We start from the raw sequence: 18895 nt of genomic DNA, 5'->3' as shown, positions 1-18895 counted from the left end.
GGATAACATATCAGAGCGTCTCAGCCCATGCCCCCAAGGGCATCATAAATGCCAGCATTAGATCGATGGAATCTGATTGCTTCACGTGAAGAAAGTAATTTCTCCAACCCCTCCTTGTGGCTGGTGAGGGTAAATGCCACCAACACTTGAGCTAGACATTTAGAATAGTTCTTAAAAATAAGGTTGTAGACGATGAACACATTTCATGGCGTATAAATCCATCAACAGGGCACTCTAATGGGGTTAATTCAAAATCAAGGAAAAGAATAATGTAACCATAAAAATATTTTAATGATATTGCACACAATAATGACTTTGAATGCATAAGCCAGACAATATTAATACATAATTCCATCTATTAAGTGTTGCCCAGTGTCAATCAAGACCTTTTAGCTCAGCATTTTGTGTGAAGTTAATTTTAATAGAGTCACATGGCAATGACAGATTTGTTCTGGGGACAAATAGCATTTGATGAAATGTAAGAAAGGCGCTCTTAAAACCTAGACATGGATTATATAAATGTAACTTGTGAGCAGGTCACCTTAATTTGGTTGATTTGTGTGTCCATGGCAGATGACGAAGTTTCCAAGTCATTGAGTTCTTTTTCTTTCTCAGTTATCCAGACGGACAGGGTCTCAAAATTAGTGCCAAAATGATTCCACTTGTTTTTCACCATTTCCATGGTTTTAATACTAAAATTAACCAAATTAAGTAAATAAAATGCAGTATCTTAATAGAGAAAAACAATACATTTTCCTTTAAATCACCAGGTGAAAAGATAGTGAAGACATCTGTGACCACATCAAAGCTGAAACTATTAGAACAGGGGAAAAAAAATGCACATTTGATCTGAGTTAGTCAGTCCTCAAGTATTCCTGTCTCTTCTGAGAATGAGGTAGCACTAAGCTATGTTATGGATGGAACTGTGCTTTGAACAAAATATTGCTGGGTCCAAAGGGTTTGAATCCAGGCATAATCTTGTTAAACTGTGCATGCGAACAGTAGTTGCCAGACTTATTTTAGTAAACTTCTCACCTAGATTCCAGTGCACACAGTTTTTTTAACAGTCCTACTTTTGTCAACGTGGCCCTTTGGCTCTTAGAGGAGAGATACTGCAGTGATGCTTTATACTCAGAGATCTTTATAAAATACATCTTTATGAAGCAAGATAACGCTTGTAATCTGAATCCCATGCTGCCGTGCAGGAACTGTTTCTGTTATTAGAGTGGAGGCTGCAATCTATTATCTATAACAATTTCAGCTATTCTTAGATGTATGATCTTGATTCTAAAAGACTTTATAAATTCTTGTACATGAGCACCCTAACTGCTTTTAGACAACTTGGGACTTATTTGTAATAAATCTAGTGAATAAAATTTCAATTATAGGTTCCCAGTTTGTATTAGTTATGCACATATAGCCATGGGATAGTTATGCATATATAACCAGGTGATTATGGCTTTCAGTTTAGAAAAAGACTGGGAAACTAAGAGTATAGCATTGAACTGTTAAGTCCTTGGGTTAAAAGAAAAGAAGGAATTTCCCTGTTTACCAAAAGGCACTTGAAGACATCAAGGAAAATACAATGGCATCATTGATTGTCAAATTCAATAATACTGCAGCCTCAAATGTATACCCTGGATGAGTCTATGCTCTCATCAGTACAGTTAATTCAAGCTATATTATATTTCAATTTTTTTAATGAAATAAAGATTCAAGTGGATATTTCTAATGGAAGTAACTTCCTTTCTAATAAACTCTAAGTTTTACTATTTCTACCTTGATAGATAATATTTAAAGGTTTAAGTCACAATTTACTTTAAATAAATTATTTAATAAATTTTAAAGTTTAGACACAGGTACAACATTAATTATAAGGTGTTAATAGTATTAAAAACAAATTTTACATTTTAATACTCATCTAGAAATTATGTCCTATACCTTAAAAACAATACATGTTGGTGATCTGCCACTAAATAATCTTTAAAATAGAACCATTCAGCCATATTATTTTGAGGAACATTGGTCATATGTTTATCCCCTCCAAATTTTTGTGTGTGTCTATCTTGTACATAACAGGATACCATAGGCCAAACTATTTTCTTTCTTTTTAGATATTTAAACACTAAATGTTTAAAAATAAAATAGATTTTTGAAATTAATTTTTGGAAATAGTGTACAATCAGTGACAATTTGAACATTGAGGCACTGTAAGCAAGCTCTGTGAGCTTCTTGGAGTTGAAGATGCTTGGTCTAGGCCATGTGTATTTAGGCCTAGAATCTACACAACCAAAAATCTACCCTTCCCTCTAACTGGTGACAGCAGAATAATACAGTAAAAAAATTATCTTAAATATTGGTTCTTTTCTGAGATTCCCTTCTCCAGTGTACAAAGGCCACTGAAATTTTATAGATATGGCTTTCTCATGAACAGAATCAGTTTACGATGCAAAAACCACATCACTTATATTTTTCTGCTCTGTTACAGATGTTGGATTCTCTATTGGTGATGTTTTCTTTTGAATTGTAAGTTGCTTCCTCAAAACATGCTGAAATACACGGACACTTGGAGATTTTAAAAGAATGTTTTGAATACAATATACAGGGAAGAGTGTATGAAACTTTATCTCAGAGAAGAAAGTTTAGGACTTGTCAAGCACATACTCTTCTTCAAGTGTGTCTTCTAATTTTTTGACTTGCTCTTGGATTGACTTGGCCTGCCGTTGAAGCAGCCGCTTATTCTTGGGCCCAAGTGGGATCTCTGAAGCTTCCTTCACAAGATTCTCAGCCTGGACTGCAATACCTTCTGTTCGTTTAGAAAACTCCTAAAAAAGATATTATAATTGTTAGAACAGCATCTTCTATTAAACTCTGCTCTCAGATAAACTGCACATACTGTAGTCTCTCCCCAGAATAGATGGATAGATAAATAGATAGATTCAAACATATAAGAATGTTGGCATATAATATTCTTAGCAATAAAACAGACTTTTTTTCATTATGGCCAAAATAGACACTTTGTTAAATTATTTTCATTTTATATAAGTGAAACCACAACCAGACCTTCATAGTTGGAGAACTACTTTCATAGTTATCCAACAATTCTCAAAAAAATGTGTACTCCATTGTCTCCCGGTTTGGGTTTTCTGTTTAGAATTCTGAGCCACATTATAGTAATTAACTTGTCTACACATATGTTAGTTAATTACAGGCCAGTTGGGCAATGATCATTAGTGATTTTTTTTTTTCAGTCATAAAGATAACAGATTTCTAGGCCAGTGAATATAGATACTTGCTTATTTAATTGAAGGATATCTTAGTCAACACAGAGTATCACTGATCTTTAAAAAAACATTTTGTTAACTAGTTCTCTGAAAAGAGCTATAAACTGATCTTAATGCTGTTAAATCTTGTTTACTATATATCCATATACAACACGAGGGAAAGAAGATAAGTTTTGAACTACTCAAACCTGGACCAGCGTTCTGGATTTGCTAATTACTAGTTGTTCGTCTTTGGCAAATTACTTTTCAGGCTCTTTCACATAAAACGCAGATAGTAATACTTTTCTCAAAAGTTTACTGTTAACATTTCATTAGCAATTTCATTTTTAAGTGCCTGGCACTCTGGCATACCTATTATCATTTTTTTTTTTACTACCTTCACATAAAATTGAGGATAAAATGGTTTATAAAGTTCACACACTGATTTTCAATAATAGTGAATCACCTTAATTCAAAAATTAATTTCATATATTTGAGGCACTGGTAAATTTTAGTTATCTCAACTTTGTCAGGTAAATATATTGAATACTGAATTAGAAAAGGTAAACCCAGAGACAATCCTGAGTGGAAAAGAAGTAACTTAGGGTCTCATTTCTTCTCCTGGATTATATCAGAGGAGCTTCAAATTTTGATCATAAACTGCTCTCTCCTAAATAAGTAGTGTAAATAATTTTTAAAAGTCAGACTCCTGATAGCCACCTTTTCCTACAGAGCATCTCTCAAAATCATTACATAACACCATATAAGATAGTTACTACATAATACTACTTCATCTTCATGTTTGAAAGATTTAACGTCCTCATAGAAAGATCAACATTACGTCAGAGAAGTACCCTGCAATTTGAAAGAATAAAAATGAGTAAGTACATCTTCCTTATGGTTGAGAGATTTATAATATCCTAAAATACAGTATGTACTAATGTCACAACATTAAATTCTGTGGTTAGAAGCATCTACTATCACTATATGTGAACTTACTGTCATTGTAGATTCAATTGTGAAATCTGTGAATCACAGCAGAACCCCATGAATAAAATAAGAAGCATAAAAGTGTTTTTTCCCCCTAGCGTTTCCCTGAACCCAGGAAAACACATGGAGAAAGTAGAGTTATGTTTGAAAATGCTTATATACATTCAATCTGAGAGCCTTTTGTGGGAGCTACGTATGGGGAAAGCACAATGCAGAGGAATCCGAAGAACAGAATGACGTTGATAAAAACCAAATAAAACAAAACTAGAATAATGTTGTAAGGCTTTATCTCTATGTCCTAAGAAGACATATGAGTGGCAGCAGGGTGCAGCTGCAAAGAATGGACTGTGGCATCAGACAGGTCTAGAGTTGAAACTTGGCTCTGACCTTCACACACAAACTAGCTGTGGGACCTTGAGTCACACCACTCTCTGAATTTTCATCTCATCAGTAAAGCCATACTGTGAAGATTAAACATGATATTGCTATAAACACACACTGGCAGACAGAAAGCCCTCAAGTTCCTCAGCACAACTACTCAAGGGTTACAACAGGCATGAAGGCTATATTAACAATGTCAAGGAAGCAGAGAAACAGAGAACAATTATTCCAGATGACATATGCTTGTGCAGCAGCGTATATCAACAATTAGTGAAGTAACTCAGTTTTTTCCTGAAAATATAATATGGAGGCTGAGGTTATGAGCTCTAGACTCAGACCTCTTGGGTTTGCATCCCAACCTCACCAGTTAGTAATCCTGAGATCTTGGATAAATTCAGTAACAACTTTGTACCTTATATTTCCTCATTTATACCACATGATTAATAATGGTAATAATCTCTAAGGAGTAATAATTAATTAATTAATAATCTCTAAGGATTATTTTGGTGATTAAAGAAGATGATAAACATCAAATGATTAGATCAGCAAATAGGGTATGTTCAATAATTGTTAGTTCACATCATTAAATCAATCCCAAAGTATGCAAGGTTATTGGCTAAGGAGAATTTTAAAAATAAGACAAAAAGACCACATTTGTTGCTGGCAAACCAATTCAAAGCAGTTGGAGCCGCAGGGTATCAGAAACTCTGGATGGAACCCAGGAGGTACACCCATGTGTTAATTCACACAATATATGTGTTTGTATTTATAAAAGATACCTGATACATTTTTAATATGTAAAATAATTAAAATTAAAAATAAATAATTTCTATTTAAATGGCTGATGAAAATCATACAGAATTGAAAGACTCTGTGGCCTTATAAAACTTCAAACTCCTCAGTGAGTTAATAACAGCAGAAGTAGTGACAAATTTACAGTACAAGAGACACAGAAGCCTTCTACTGGTGAGAAAACAGAAGCACAGGGGTTTCCTTGCTAAAGGTTATGAAAGGATGGATGTAAGAATGTTCTTTCTTATACATTGACAAACACATTTCTACACTAATTCAGTCTTTCTATAAACCTAAAACATATGCAATAGGAACCAAAGGGGCCTGTACAACTCTAAATGATTCGCACAAATTTACTGGTCTGCTCTGAGTGTCCAAGGTGTTTGAGCTTACAGGGTTGAGCTTACCAAGCACACCTACTAAATATTATCTCTTGGATGTCCCACTGGACATCAAACTCAATATGTTCAAAACGCAGTTGTTCATCTTCCCCCATTAACAGCTACTCCAATTTCCTGTCTCGCTCCCATTGTCTCCGTCAGGCTCAGAACCTTGGGTATCATGCTTTTTTCCTTCCCTTTGTCTCTTTTACATCTGTCCCAATATCTCCATTGCCATCTCCATTACCCTAATTCATGTTCCTATTCATGTACGCATGCAATAACTTTATAACTAGAACCCATGACTCCAGACTTCTATGCTTTCAATGTTCTACACCTGCTTAAGAAACTCATCTCCCTAAAGGACAGCTCTGCTCATGTGACTCTCCTTCTTACAAACCTCTAATGGTTCCACGTAGCCTAGAGAGTAACGCTTTAGGCCTTCAAGAGTCTTTGTGATGTGGCCCAACTTTCCTTTACAACTTCACTCCCCTTTTCTGCTTTATAGCAGAGAATCCCCATTTCTCACACTTTTATACTTCATGGCGTTTCCCATTACAGGAATGCTGGTTTTCTGCCCCAAACTCTGCTTTTCTATGTCTTACCTGCCCTTCGAGTTTCAGTTCAAAATATCACTGACTTCAGAAAGATGTTTTAGAAATTTATCCATCTATTAGGAAACTATTTCCCACTTTAATGAAAACATCTTGATGTTTCAATCTTATTTATATTTTCATTCCCCAGAGCAACCTGACCAATGTGTTGAAGAGTGAATCATAAGTGAACAATAAAAATTGATTAAATAATTATAATAAGTAATGAAATGAAACACAGTTTTTCTTGGGAATAATGGGTACCAAGGGACGATGTGGTCTTGCCAATATACCTTTGTCTGTTCCAATTCTGAAGATAAGCTTTCCAAACTGCTAAAACTCAAGAAGCGCTCGTGGCTGGAACCTGTTTGAAAAAGGTATCTGACCACTGTCTCTTTGTTTGTTTCAAATCTCTCCCATTTTCTTAATGTGACCTAAATTAGAAAAAATAAATAACATATGATGTTATGAATTATCAGAATGTATCACAAAATACTGTCACATTTCCATTCATTTGTCAGGCTATTAACTTCCAGTTAACTTTCAGTTCAAATGCCAAACAATTACACAGAATAAAAATGATTTTAATGTCTTCTATAAGAATTCCCCTTTTGACTCTCAATTCATCTACCAAAAGAGGATGTATGGCCTAAGAGTCTGAGTTTTTTTTATCTTCTGTAAAGTCCTAAGAATCTTAGGATATTACTTAACTGTAGATAAGGGACAAAAGAAAGAAACCCTCCCAATGTCTCTCAAAAAAAAAAAAAGGAAGGATGAGAGAGAGAGAAGGAAGTGCAGCAGGCGGTAAGCAGGGGGAAATAAAAAATCCAAGAACTTTTTTAAGTTAATGTGTTAAGGACACAATAAACCATAAAGGTGTGACTGCTGGACTGTCCAGAAAAGTGAAATAATCCAACATCAATTTCTGGATTCAGACAAGTGTGGATTAAAATCCTGGCTTCACGGGACTTCCCTGGTGGCGCAGTGGTTGAGGGTCCGCCTGCCGATGCAGGGGATACGGGTTCGTGCCCCGGTCCGGGAAGATCCCACATGCCGCGGAGCGGCTGGGCCCGTGAGCCACGGCCGCTGAGCCTGCGCGTCCGGAGCCTGTTGCTCCGCAACGGGAGAGGCCACAACAGTGAGAGGCCCGCGTACCGCCAAAAAAAAAAAAAAAATCCTGGCTTTACAACTGATCACTGCTCTGTGATTTCAGGGAAAATCCTCTCTTTGTTTTTAAGCATCCACACTTGGAAAATGTGCTAATTACAGTACCTATCTCACAAGGCTGATGCTGTGATTAAAAGAGATAACTCATGTAAGTGTTTAATGGAATGCGGGCGCCTCAGAGGCGGGAACAATAAACCTTTGCTCCTGCTAGTAGGACATGTGTAACCTGTGACCCAGAAGCTAATACAGGCCATGACGTAACTTCCGGTCTCCTACCTGGATGCGGCGCTCCTGCTTCTCCCGGCTGTGCTCCACGTTGTCCAGGGTGCTCTCTAGCTTCTGCAGCTCCTCTTGGACTCGGCCAGGCAGCCCACCTTCTCCCTGCCGAGCCTGTGCGATCTGCTGCTGCACATCTCTCTTCTTTGCATTGATCCTCTTTGTCTTTTGCTGGAAGCATTTGTTCAACAGATGGATAGAAATATTAACTGTCTAAGCACCCAGGCAGGGACATAAACACCCACACTTTAATAGTTACGGAAAGGTACAATCTCCCGCAGCAGGGGCCCAAACTGCATTTTAAACTTAGGATGAATAGTTAAGATGGTAATGAAGGCTCTATAGTAATCAAAGATGGGCATCATTTATAAATATTTTATGTTTTTAATGGGAAACAGCATAATTAATTTCGCCAGAGTGTTTTAATTGTGTGCTAATTTAGATAACATTTAATATTTCATGCAATACTACAGATAGAATTTTGGCAGAACTATTCATTTGACATAATTCTCCTTAAAGAACTATATTCTGTCCCAACTCCAATTTTTTAAAATCATCCATGCTGTAAAAATGCTAATATGAAGAGATTTAATTCCAGGGTATATTCAGAATGATTAATAGTCTGAGATATTTGGGGAAAGATATGTTTTAAAATAAACTTTTTATTGAAGTATAATGTACACACAGAATGGTACACAAATCTCAAAACACAGCTTATGAATCTTCACAAAGTAAACACACCCATATAGCCAAGCACCTGGTCCAAGAAATGTGAAGTTTTTAAATATTAATGTAAATATCTATAATCTCATATTTCTCTGATTTAAAGTAAACTGAAACCCAAACAACACTTACAGTGATTGAGAACAATATAACACTAAGCATTATTTTCTTTTGGACTCACAGCCTTTTTATAATTACTAAGTAAATCTATAAAACCTAAAGGCTGCTGTTTTGTATATACTTTTAATGCAACTTCCATTTTGATATATTATTACATATAAAATTAGCTAACATTTTCTTACATATTAAGTTAGCTAAAATTCTGTCATTAGATTAATTTGAAAATCATACTTCCACTTATGTTGAGTTTGACTAGTAAAGCTGATTAAAACTGTTAATTATCAATATATGTACCAGAATTTCTTTAGTTCCGGTTCTAATCCTTTGTAGGAGCACACTCTTCAGAAAGGACTGGTACATGTTAATTTATAATTTCCCAAACCAGGATGTGTTCAAAGTTGTAAATTGAAGAGCAAAGATTGCAACATAATAAAAGAACAGCGATCTCAAATATGAAATAGTTTGTTTATGCTTTCCTTCTCTGTTATGAAAAGGACAATTTAGCAAAGGACAATTTTATGAAGGTTTTCATAGCAAAATCAACTTTTCTTCCACAATATTCCTCCAACTTTTTGGTATCATCAAATCGCTCTGGCTGAGAATTTATCTTGCAAGATGTTCTAAAATATTTAGTGTTTAACAGAGCGGACAGAAGTGCCAAGTTTTTTTTAACTATTCATCTGCGTTGCCTCCCAAGCTCCCCATCTTCCCCCCTCCAGTCAGTGGATAGACTTACTCTCCATCTCTCTGGTTCTCAGTAACTAAACAACTTTGCATAAATGCACTGAAGTAAACAGGCATCCTACCTGGTGATGAAAGAGTAGTTGCTGTGCTTCAAACAAATTTTCAGTGTCCAAGATCTTCTCAGCTTCTTCCTGGACTTCCTTAGAGCCAGTCATTAACTCTTCAAGGGAACTCTTGACTATTTCTTTGTACCGGACACAGTCTCCAAAGTTGCTTAACATCTTTTCAACCTAGATTTTCATGAAAAATCAATCGATCAAACTGTTAGATTAGGGACATCTAATTTTCTGTAGAGAATTTCAGATCTTTCAGAATCAGGGAACTTTGTCATCCAAGTGATCATTTTTCCATGCTAGCTTATAAATGATTTCAAGAAATCCTGATAACTATTTATTATACTTTACATTCTTACATTATCGTCCCATGTACAAACTCATCAGATTCGTAAGATAACCTGGTCAGTAAAAATATTCTTTCAAGGGTAGACGTGGCCCTACTAGAAATGGAGTAGATGGGTTTGTATAATCTACAAAGGACTATAAACATTGAAATGTATATCAAGTTTAAAATGAGTAGATCTTGCCTGAAAGAGACTTTACTGGCCTGCTGACTCAACATGAATACTTTATTATTACAAGCTATCAGTTATTTACTATGTTCCAGGCACTGTACTAAGTGCTTTACATACATCGTTGCATTCAATTCTTGACACCACCTTTTGGGTAAGTATTTTTAGCCCTGTTTTACAAGTACATAAATCAAGGTCCAGAGATGTTAAATGACAAGCTCATGGTTACGTAGGAAATGGGGTATCAGAGTTAAGCTCTGGAACTGGGATCGTTTGACTCTCAAGCCTGGGCTCTTAACCTTAAACCGACCATGAAAGAATGCTTTTAGTAAGACTCAAAGTGTGGATCTATAAGCTTTGTACTTTAAATATAGATAGTTAACCTGAACTAACATCCAATAACGTCACAGACCATAAAACAAACATCCTGCCCATCTTCCCCACCAATCTTTATATGCTAAGTATCTGAGCTATTCTGTTTAAACTACACATGCTTTATAAAATTACTTGTTAAACTGCAACCCAAAGGAACCTTCCAGATCCTTCACCCCGAGCTGTCCATTTAGAGGATGAGTAAATGCTTTACCTCTGACAGCAAAGTCCCAAGAGCCTTGAAGGAACTAGATAATTTTGCCAGCTCGTCTCCTTGCTTTTGGGCTTCATTCTCAGAAGAGACTTCAATCAAAATTTTAAGCCTGCATTTCAGCCAGCTGAGAGTCTCGCCTTTTTTGGTAACACCATTTCTGATCTCCTGGAATGAAAGAACACCATTGGTGTACAAAATACAACTGTGAATCGTGACTTTCCAGCAGGAAAGTACGCAACCTAAGAAGGCTTGTCAGGTGGAGGTAGGAGAGCCAGGCACCCACTCACCAAGAGGATGCCTGCTTATTTCACTTTTCGTTCACAGCTGTAACAAAGTCTACGCGTGCTAGAAAGAAATGTTTCCCCAACTCCAATACCCGACGTGTAAAATCAGTGCTGTCCGTGCCAAAAAATTACCTCCGAAATTAGATGTCTATATATTTCCTTGATCACAACAAAGATGCTTCTAAAAGTACGGTAGAAGAATATGTGAAATTGGGAATTATATACTGTCACCTTATTTTCTGTGAGCTGGAAGGAACGCAGTATTTTTTTGAAGAAAAAAAAAAAGAAAGAGTCCTTTTTTAAATTAGTGGATTTCTCTTGTTGAAGAATTTACTTGTTGAATATTATAACAGATGCCCTAAAGATTTATTTTAACTTCATTAACTCATATTTTATGCCTCATTTTGGTTAATTTTTGGAAGTTAATAGCCTAGACAGAAAGAAGCACAGACAGCAGCTCAGCTGTAATCCAGGAAGGGAGAGCTGACTGGCCAAGACGATGCCAGAAAGACTCCGGGCCGCAGCCCTTGTAGGTCTAGGGACCAGGGCAATGGTGATTGGGGCAGCCTCTCCCTCCTACACCAGCTTTGGGTAGATGAGAGCTGTGGGCCTCCAACTGCTACAAGAGGGTCTTACAGGGCAAATGCATATGGAGGAAAATGGTTGGTTTTAGAAGCAAGTGATTTCTTCGTTCTAAGATGTGAATTGTTTTGGTACTATAACAGCAACCAATAGCAAATATAAATATGCTTCTACAGGTGTAGCATGATATCGTTGAGTACCGTTAGCATTTAAGGGGATTATAAATTTAATAGGAAAAAATGGAAATCAGAGGATAGGAATAGAAAGGAAATAAATTCTCATTAACAGCAACTCTGTGACTTGCAAGGGTGCAAAATGCTGAAAGATAAAGAATGTTCACCATAGCATGTGTCTACAAAACCAGGAGCCAACCCAAGAGGGAGAGGATTGCTGTGTGCCATTCACAGAATGCAAACTGGGTTCGGGCCTGAGGTTCTGCTGCCCTGGCTGGGTTCGGGCCTGAGGTTCTGCTGCCCCGGCTGGGTTTATCAGGCCTGAGGTTCTGCTGCCCTGGCTGGGTTCGGGCCTGAGGTTCTGCTGCCCTGGCTGGGTTTATCAGGCCTGAGGTTCTGCTGCCCTGGCTGGGTTTATCAGGTGGTACTCATGCTCACAGAGGCTGACCCAATCCAGGCTGAAAGTGACATAGAAATGATGCTTAGAGACCTTGCCCAATTCCCTGATTTTCTATAACCTGTCTTTTGAGTAGCTGAAAATGTATAAAAACCTCTAGGGTTCTTGTTTTCTATGACAGTTCTTAAATCTCTGCTGTGTTGTACACCCATGCATGCAATTTTCCTCTCAGGGTTCCCCATTAGCTAACGATGCATTAGAGGCACCACTGAGCATGACTAAATCTCAAAGCTAACATGATTCCATAGAAAAAAACCCCTGCCGTTCTCCACAGTACCAGGAGAAAACTTATTTTAAGACAATTTTCAGGAAGTTAATTTCTTTATAGAAAGAAAACGTCAGTTAGACTGTTATCATTATTTTTTTATTCATGGATATTTTCTAATAACAAAAAATGGCCCAGAACTTACCTCTACAGCACATTTAACCTCTCCGTTGTTGGCAGTATCGATGGCCTTGTTCTTAATCCCCTTCAACTGGGTCTCCTTTGCAGATATCCAAGAGGAGAACTCAGAAATTCTGAAATAACACAGGTATTTTCTTATTAAAGGGAGAAAATATCCCCATGGTTAGAATACATTTTCTATTTTGAATTTATTTATGGAAATTTAACAATCAACTGATTAGAAAATTGGTTAACAGATTTCATTCGATTGATTAGCAAACTGATTAACAAATTTCCCGGCAATGGTCCCTTCCACAGGACTGGCTGCCCCTGTGCTCAGGCACTTGAAGGAACGAGAAGGCAGAGCGGATGGACCTCGGCGGTGGAGGAGGGTGTGTCCTAGAGCCTGGGCACCTGCGAGTAAGGAAGGTACCACCTGAGGTCTGGTCTTACCACCTGAGTGAGACAGAAACCCAAAGAGGCAGATGTCCCTTTTGAGGGATGTGAGGATATCGGGGAGAAAGGGATTGCCTAATTCTGCTTCAAAGAGGCAACATCTGGGACACTTGGAAGTAAAGTGCTTCACCCTGTTTCTGACTGAAACTCATTCTTTAAATTAAATGAGGCATTTCTGTATCAGAGCATGAACACAATTGTACCATCTGATTATCTTTCTTGCGTGAGATGAAACATACATCATGGCTTGTTTTGCAAAGATGTTTGAATTAACGGAATTAGGAAAGACTACATCCTTCTCTGGCAACAACCCCAAGACTACCTGCTGGTGTAGTCCTTCCACTTGTCTGGGTCTTCCACCAGCTTCGCGTAGGTGCTGTCAATGGCAGCTCTGAGCTCCTTGAGTGTCACGTGACAGGTCTCAGGCGTGTTCCGTACAGCGTCCCGGACTGGGAGTTTCAGACACAGGTCTTCAATAAGCTGTAACCTTTTCTCACAGAGATGATGAGGACCCTTGTCACTGAAGAAGATCTAATGAGCAATAAACGTTTTTATAATCCCTGTGAGAATCCACACAAGACTTTCACATTTTCATAGCAGATACTCATCTAGTCTAGCAGTATAAAGTAATTAAGCTATTGAGTGTTTTCAGACCCAAATGAAAGTATCAGGTCTATGCTTGAAGGAACATTGTGACTTCGAGGGGCTGCACTCAGGTGTGTGGGACGTACCCTGTGCTCTTTGATGATCTTTTCGCTGCCTTCCTGGGGCACCAGCTTGGTCTCTCGGTCCAGCTCAGCTCTGCATTCTTCTACAGACGCTAAAAACATGTTCTTCTCCACCTCGATCTTCAGGTGAAGCAAATGATATGGAGCTTCTCCTTGAAGATCCTACATGCCATGGGACGATTCCGAAAGATAAGATACCATTTCTGTACATTTCCAACTGAAGTGGCAGAAACCTGAAATAGTCCCTTTAGGACCAATATGATTTAATACCTATTGTCTCCATCGGGCTGCTGTGCCTTGTATTTTTCCAAGTACCAGGACCACAGAAAATCTTTTCAGCCTGCTGTTAGTTGTGTGTTTCCACAGTGATTATTCTGCTTAACTTTAACAATAGCCCCACACGGTATTAATGTTCCTATTTTAAAGATTAGACCACTGAAGCTCAGGGTTAAGTAGAAAAACTCGATGTGAATCTAAATTTAAATCACACACTGATTCCACATACCCTCTTCCTAGCATGTGTCCCTTTAAATTTTCTCAACAGCCCTGTGAGGTAGGAAGGACAGATATTATACTCACTACACAAGGGAAGGAACTCAAGGAAACATAATCAGTGAAAAAGCCAGGTAAGCAGCCCACAGCTCTGACCACCTGCCATGTCTTCTTTTCCTCGGAGCATACACTGAGAAAAGGAGCAAGCCAGCACGCGAACAACGTGAAACTTTTTACATTCTTCTTTGATACAAACATAAGCTTCATCGTTACCTTTAGTCCTACAATTTAATTTTAGCCAACCTGTCTCCTATGGATTTAAAAGATTATCTTTAAAATAAAACACTGAGATAACTGATGAGAAAAATGAGTTAGGGCTTTGGAAAGAATAGGACAGATTATATCCTAGAGAGCTTAAAAGTGTGTGTGTATGTAAAGTAAAATACAGCCTTCAATTATAGTCCCTATTCCATAGTACATATATGATAATATTAGGCTGCAAAAACATCTTAAAAAGCCTGGTTCTTTAGGCATCTTATTTTTTTTAATTTTCAAATTGAGCAAGTAAAAAGGTATTTCTTTCTTTTAATTTTTATTGAAGCAGAGTTGATTTACAACATTGTGTTAGTTTCGGGTGTACAGCAAAGTGATTCAGTTATACATACATATATATCTCTTTTTTTCAGATTTTTTTACCTTATAGTTTATTATAAAATATTGATTATAGTTCCCTGTGCTATACAGTAGGTCCTTGTTATTTTTTTAAAAAGGATTTCTTTAACTGTGTTTTTCCTATGCAAAGGACTGATTTTTTAGTCTACATTAATGAGATTAAAAAAAAGAAATCCGGGGACTTCCCTGGTGGCACAGTGGTTAAGAATCCACCTGCCAATGCAGGGGACAGGGGTTCGATCCCTGGTCCCAGAAGATCTCACATGCCGCGGAGCAACTAAGCCCGTGCACCACAACTACTGAGCCTGCACTCTAGAGCCCACGAGCCACAACTACTGAGCCTGCACTCTACAGCCCGTGCTCCGCAATGAGAGAAGCCACCGCAATGAGAAGCCCGCGCACCACCACCAAGAGTAGCCCCCGCTCGCCGCAACTAGAGAAAGCCCGTGTGCAGCAATGAAGACCCAACGCAGCCAAAATAAAAAAAGTTAAAAAAAAAATCCAGGAAGTATCAATAACACGACCTGATAGAGAGTGTTCCAGCTGCCTATCTTCTGAACCCCGTGACTCCTTCCTCTAGTACATATGAGATTCACTGCTCAATACTCCCTCACAGCAGCACTGTGAACCCGCTGCTCGAGCAGCTTCCCCCAGTCCGCCTCAAGGACGACACCTTCAAAGGGTCTCTGTTCTCCTGCAGCTGCTTCCCCTGACATGCAGATTCTCAAGTCGGCTTCCATGGACAGGCCCCGCGCACGACACTCCAGTCAGGCTGAACCCTGTGGATCCCTGCGTCCCCACTGGCACACCCTCCGGCTTTCTTGCTTCGTCCCCATCGCCCCCAGATCTGTTGCTTCTTTAAGGTCTTAGCTCAAAACTAATTATCTGCTTCATTGTTTTCCGCTCTCCAAGTGGACCCATTTCTCTCTTTCAAAGCTTTCATCAATATATTGCCTACACAATATATTTTGGGGGACTTATTATATATTATACTTTTATTATTTTGCAACTAATCATCTCCCTTACTGGAATCTAAGCTCTTTGGGGGAAAAAGAATATGCTTTGTTCATCATTGAATCCTTAACCTCAATGTTTTTATTTATGTTTCAAATCATAACAAGCTAAACCAGATGGCAAAATCCTTGAAAACTTCAATTACATATACTTATATACATATACAATGTAGATATTATGTTAGGTATGCTACTGAAATGAGAAATATTTCTTGTAATTTCAGTAGCATACCTAACATAACTAGGATGGGAAGAGTTTAAGAAATGTTGCTGAAAAAGTTAAACACCTTGATGTTCCTGCCCCCAAAAATAATCAGGAAAAGAAAAAGAATACTCGTAAGTACTATGATAAAACTGATGCTACTTAAAAATAGGAGTAACAAAATTCTATCATATTTTATCCTGTTTTATTCAAGTTCAGCTTTTTCAAGGGGAAAAGTAACTATGACAACTTTCCCTGATTTCTAAATTTCTCTGACAATTGAACCTTCACACCCTCACGCTCTCGCCCATCATCCAAGACACACGACACCCCCATGTTGTCCTGACTCACCTTCCATTGTTTGTGGAGCTTTCTAACGGCTTCCTGCAGGCCCTGTTGCTCCTGCTCAGGGAGAATGTCGGTGAGCTCGTCACAAGCTTTCAGGAAAGCGTTGAGCACCCTCTGATCCAGCTGACTGAAAAACTCCTGGCGTGGAGAGGGGGAAAGTGGTCAAGAGTGCTGGGCAGATAAAGGCAGTGTCAGACACTAGACAGTCAAGGAGTCACACTGCTAAACAAGCCTCTTAGCCAGCTGCTGCCCTCTTCAAACCTTCTGGGCAACTACCATTTTTCTTTCAGGAACTAACTATAATTATCTACAGTTATGAGTCAGAAATCACCATATCTGATTCAACTAGGGCTTTTTATGTTTTAGAAAAAAATCTCTGCAGTTTTCACATTTGGTAGAATATTCTAGAAAGCCAATGAGAGATCTTAAAACCTTGATCCCACAGTGATAGAGTTTTCGTTCCTCTCTGGTAAAAGAAGAGCTGAGTAGAAGCCAGGACTAATCCTCACAATCCCTCCTCACTCCCTAATGGCAACGTGTTCCAGACCTTGCTGGTTCATTATGAGCCATTTCTGTGTTCACACCAAGCACACACATGAGCACACATGCTGTGGACTGAATTGTGTTGCCCCCCCGCCACCATCCCGTCCCAACAAATTCACATGTCGAAGCCCTAACCTGCAAGGTAATGATATTTGAAGGTGGGACCTTGGGGAGGTGATTAGGTTTAGATGAGGTCATGAAGATGGGTCCCTCATGAAGGAATTAGTGCCCTTATAAGGAGAGGCATTAAAGATCTTACTCTCTGCCATGTGAAGACACAGTGAGAAGGTGACCATCTGCACATAAGGAAGAATCCTCACCAGAACACAGCCAGGCTAGTACCCTAATCATAGACTTCTAGTTTCCGGAACTGAGAAAATAAATCCCTGTTGCTTAAGCCACCCAGCCTGTGTATTTTTTATGGTAGCCCAAGCAGACAGATACAACATGTGCACAAATACACATGACTGAGTCTCACAAAGTCACATGACTAAGTCTCACAAAGTCTCAGGATTATGTGTGCAGAGGTATTTTGAAACAACAGTGATTCAAAAGAAAGTACCGCACAGTAGAGGTGTATAAACTTGAACGAGATGTTGGATGGTCACAGACCTTAACCCTAAATCCAGTCAGCCACATCACAAATACATTGCACTCGTCCTTTGAGAGTGTGTTTTATACAAATATCCACTGAAATTTCAGGAAACGTAACTCAAAATATATGTTCTCAGAGGGCCCATCATCTCCATACACCATTTAACAGATTACTCATATCTGCAATACTGACATGATTTAAATGAGTATGATTAACAAGGAGATGGCTTCACAATACTGGGTCAAGTTGTAGATCAGCTACCGAATTTCAAGTGACATGGTTATACTGTGATACGGTAGATTTATGAAATGAGCACAAAGACATAGCCATCCACCTAAAGTTATCTCTTAAAAAGAATACGTTAGTTATGAAAGAGTTTTTCAGTTAAATAATGAATTAGTAGTTTGGAGAGCCTGAATTATTTATCCCGTGATTCTCTACTACCCCAGGGGCTTAAGAATGGCCAATTATAAGGCAGCTCATCAACTGCTCTTGAGGTCTTTTTGCTGCCATTTCTGTGGGTCTCATATGTAAAAAGTTTCTTCCTTCCTAACTCATTTCTCCCCCCTTCCCTCCCCCCTCCTCTTTCCCCCCGCCACTTCCTCATCCTCTGTCTTCTTCTTCCCACTCTCTCTCTCTGTCTCTCTCTTTCTCTCTCTCCTTCTCTGTATTAGATCTTTATGCTCCTCTTATTTTTCCTCCAAGATGGTCTTCCCACGCCTCTAGGTCAAGGGCCCGCACGGGATGCACTCACGGTGTGTCTCTTCAGGAGGTCTTCTGGATTCCCCTTTTCCTCCATGCCCTCCTGAGCGATCCTCAGCACCTTCTCCAACTCTGCTCGAGACTCCTCAAACTTCTTCATCAAGCGGCTGTTGGTTTCCACATGTTTCTTCCAATCTCCAGTTCTCTTTACCATATTCTTGATTGAAAAAATAATCATAATGGGATACTGATCTCTCATTATTGAAAATATCATTTTGTGAAAGAGTATTGTTTCTTTCAAAAAACACTTGGAAAGAATACATTTCATTATGATGAGAATAATCAACCCGCTTAAATATTAGTTAATATTAGAGAAAGCAGAAGTAAAATTATTGGTTTCCAAACACCAGTAGATGAAGCATTTACCAAGAGTGAAGACATGAAACGCGATGATTACATGTCCTCCTTCTTGGAATTTTCCCTAGTTCACATCTCTAAAGCAGGCAGAGAACTTACCTGAAAAGCAATGTGCCCATCTGCAATCTTTCTCTGTAGCTTTGTCTGATCAAAATGCTTTAGCACGTTGCTCAAAGTCACAAACTTCTGAACACTATGACTGCCTTTCTCAACTTGGGTCATGGCTTTCTTACAGCTTTCTTGACAAGCTAACAGTTCCTACA

The 18895-nt window shown here is 38.5% G+C and overlaps 1 protein-coding gene across 1 annotated transcript in view; it reads right to left on the bottom strand.

Annotated features, from left to right (window-relative positions):
* The window catches only part of SYNE1 (spectrin repeat containing nuclear envelope protein 1), a 464259-nt gene that overhangs the window by 282621 nt on the left and 162743 nt on the right, over nucleotides 1-18895 (bottom strand). The window contains exons 23-34 of the mRNA XM_049695244.1: nucleotides 18732-18890; nucleotides 18268-18432; nucleotides 16379-16513; nucleotides 13652-13810; nucleotides 13243-13451; nucleotides 12490-12598; nucleotides 10584-10748; nucleotides 9492-9659; nucleotides 7843-8013; nucleotides 6693-6833; nucleotides 2665-2825; nucleotides 542-692 (exon numbers count right to left, since the gene is read on the bottom strand). Of these exons, the coding sequence (XP_049551201.1) occupies nucleotides 542-692; nucleotides 2665-2825; nucleotides 6693-6833; nucleotides 7843-8013; nucleotides 9492-9659; nucleotides 10584-10748; nucleotides 12490-12598; nucleotides 13243-13451; nucleotides 13652-13810; nucleotides 16379-16513; nucleotides 18268-18432; nucleotides 18732-18890 (1893 nt within the window). The remainder of the gene's footprint in view (nucleotides 1-541; nucleotides 693-2664; nucleotides 2826-6692; nucleotides 6834-7842; nucleotides 8014-9491; nucleotides 9660-10583; nucleotides 10749-12489; nucleotides 12599-13242; nucleotides 13452-13651; nucleotides 13811-16378; nucleotides 16514-18267; nucleotides 18433-18731; nucleotides 18891-18895) is intronic.

This window comes from Orcinus orca, chromosome 12 (assembly GCF_937001465.1).
Source record: "Orcinus orca chromosome 12, mOrcOrc1.1, whole genome shotgun sequence".
NCBI classification, from domain to species: Eukaryota; Metazoa; Chordata; class Mammalia; order Artiodactyla; family Delphinidae; genus Orcinus; species Orcinus orca.
This window is presented reverse-complemented; position numbering and strand designations above follow the sequence as displayed.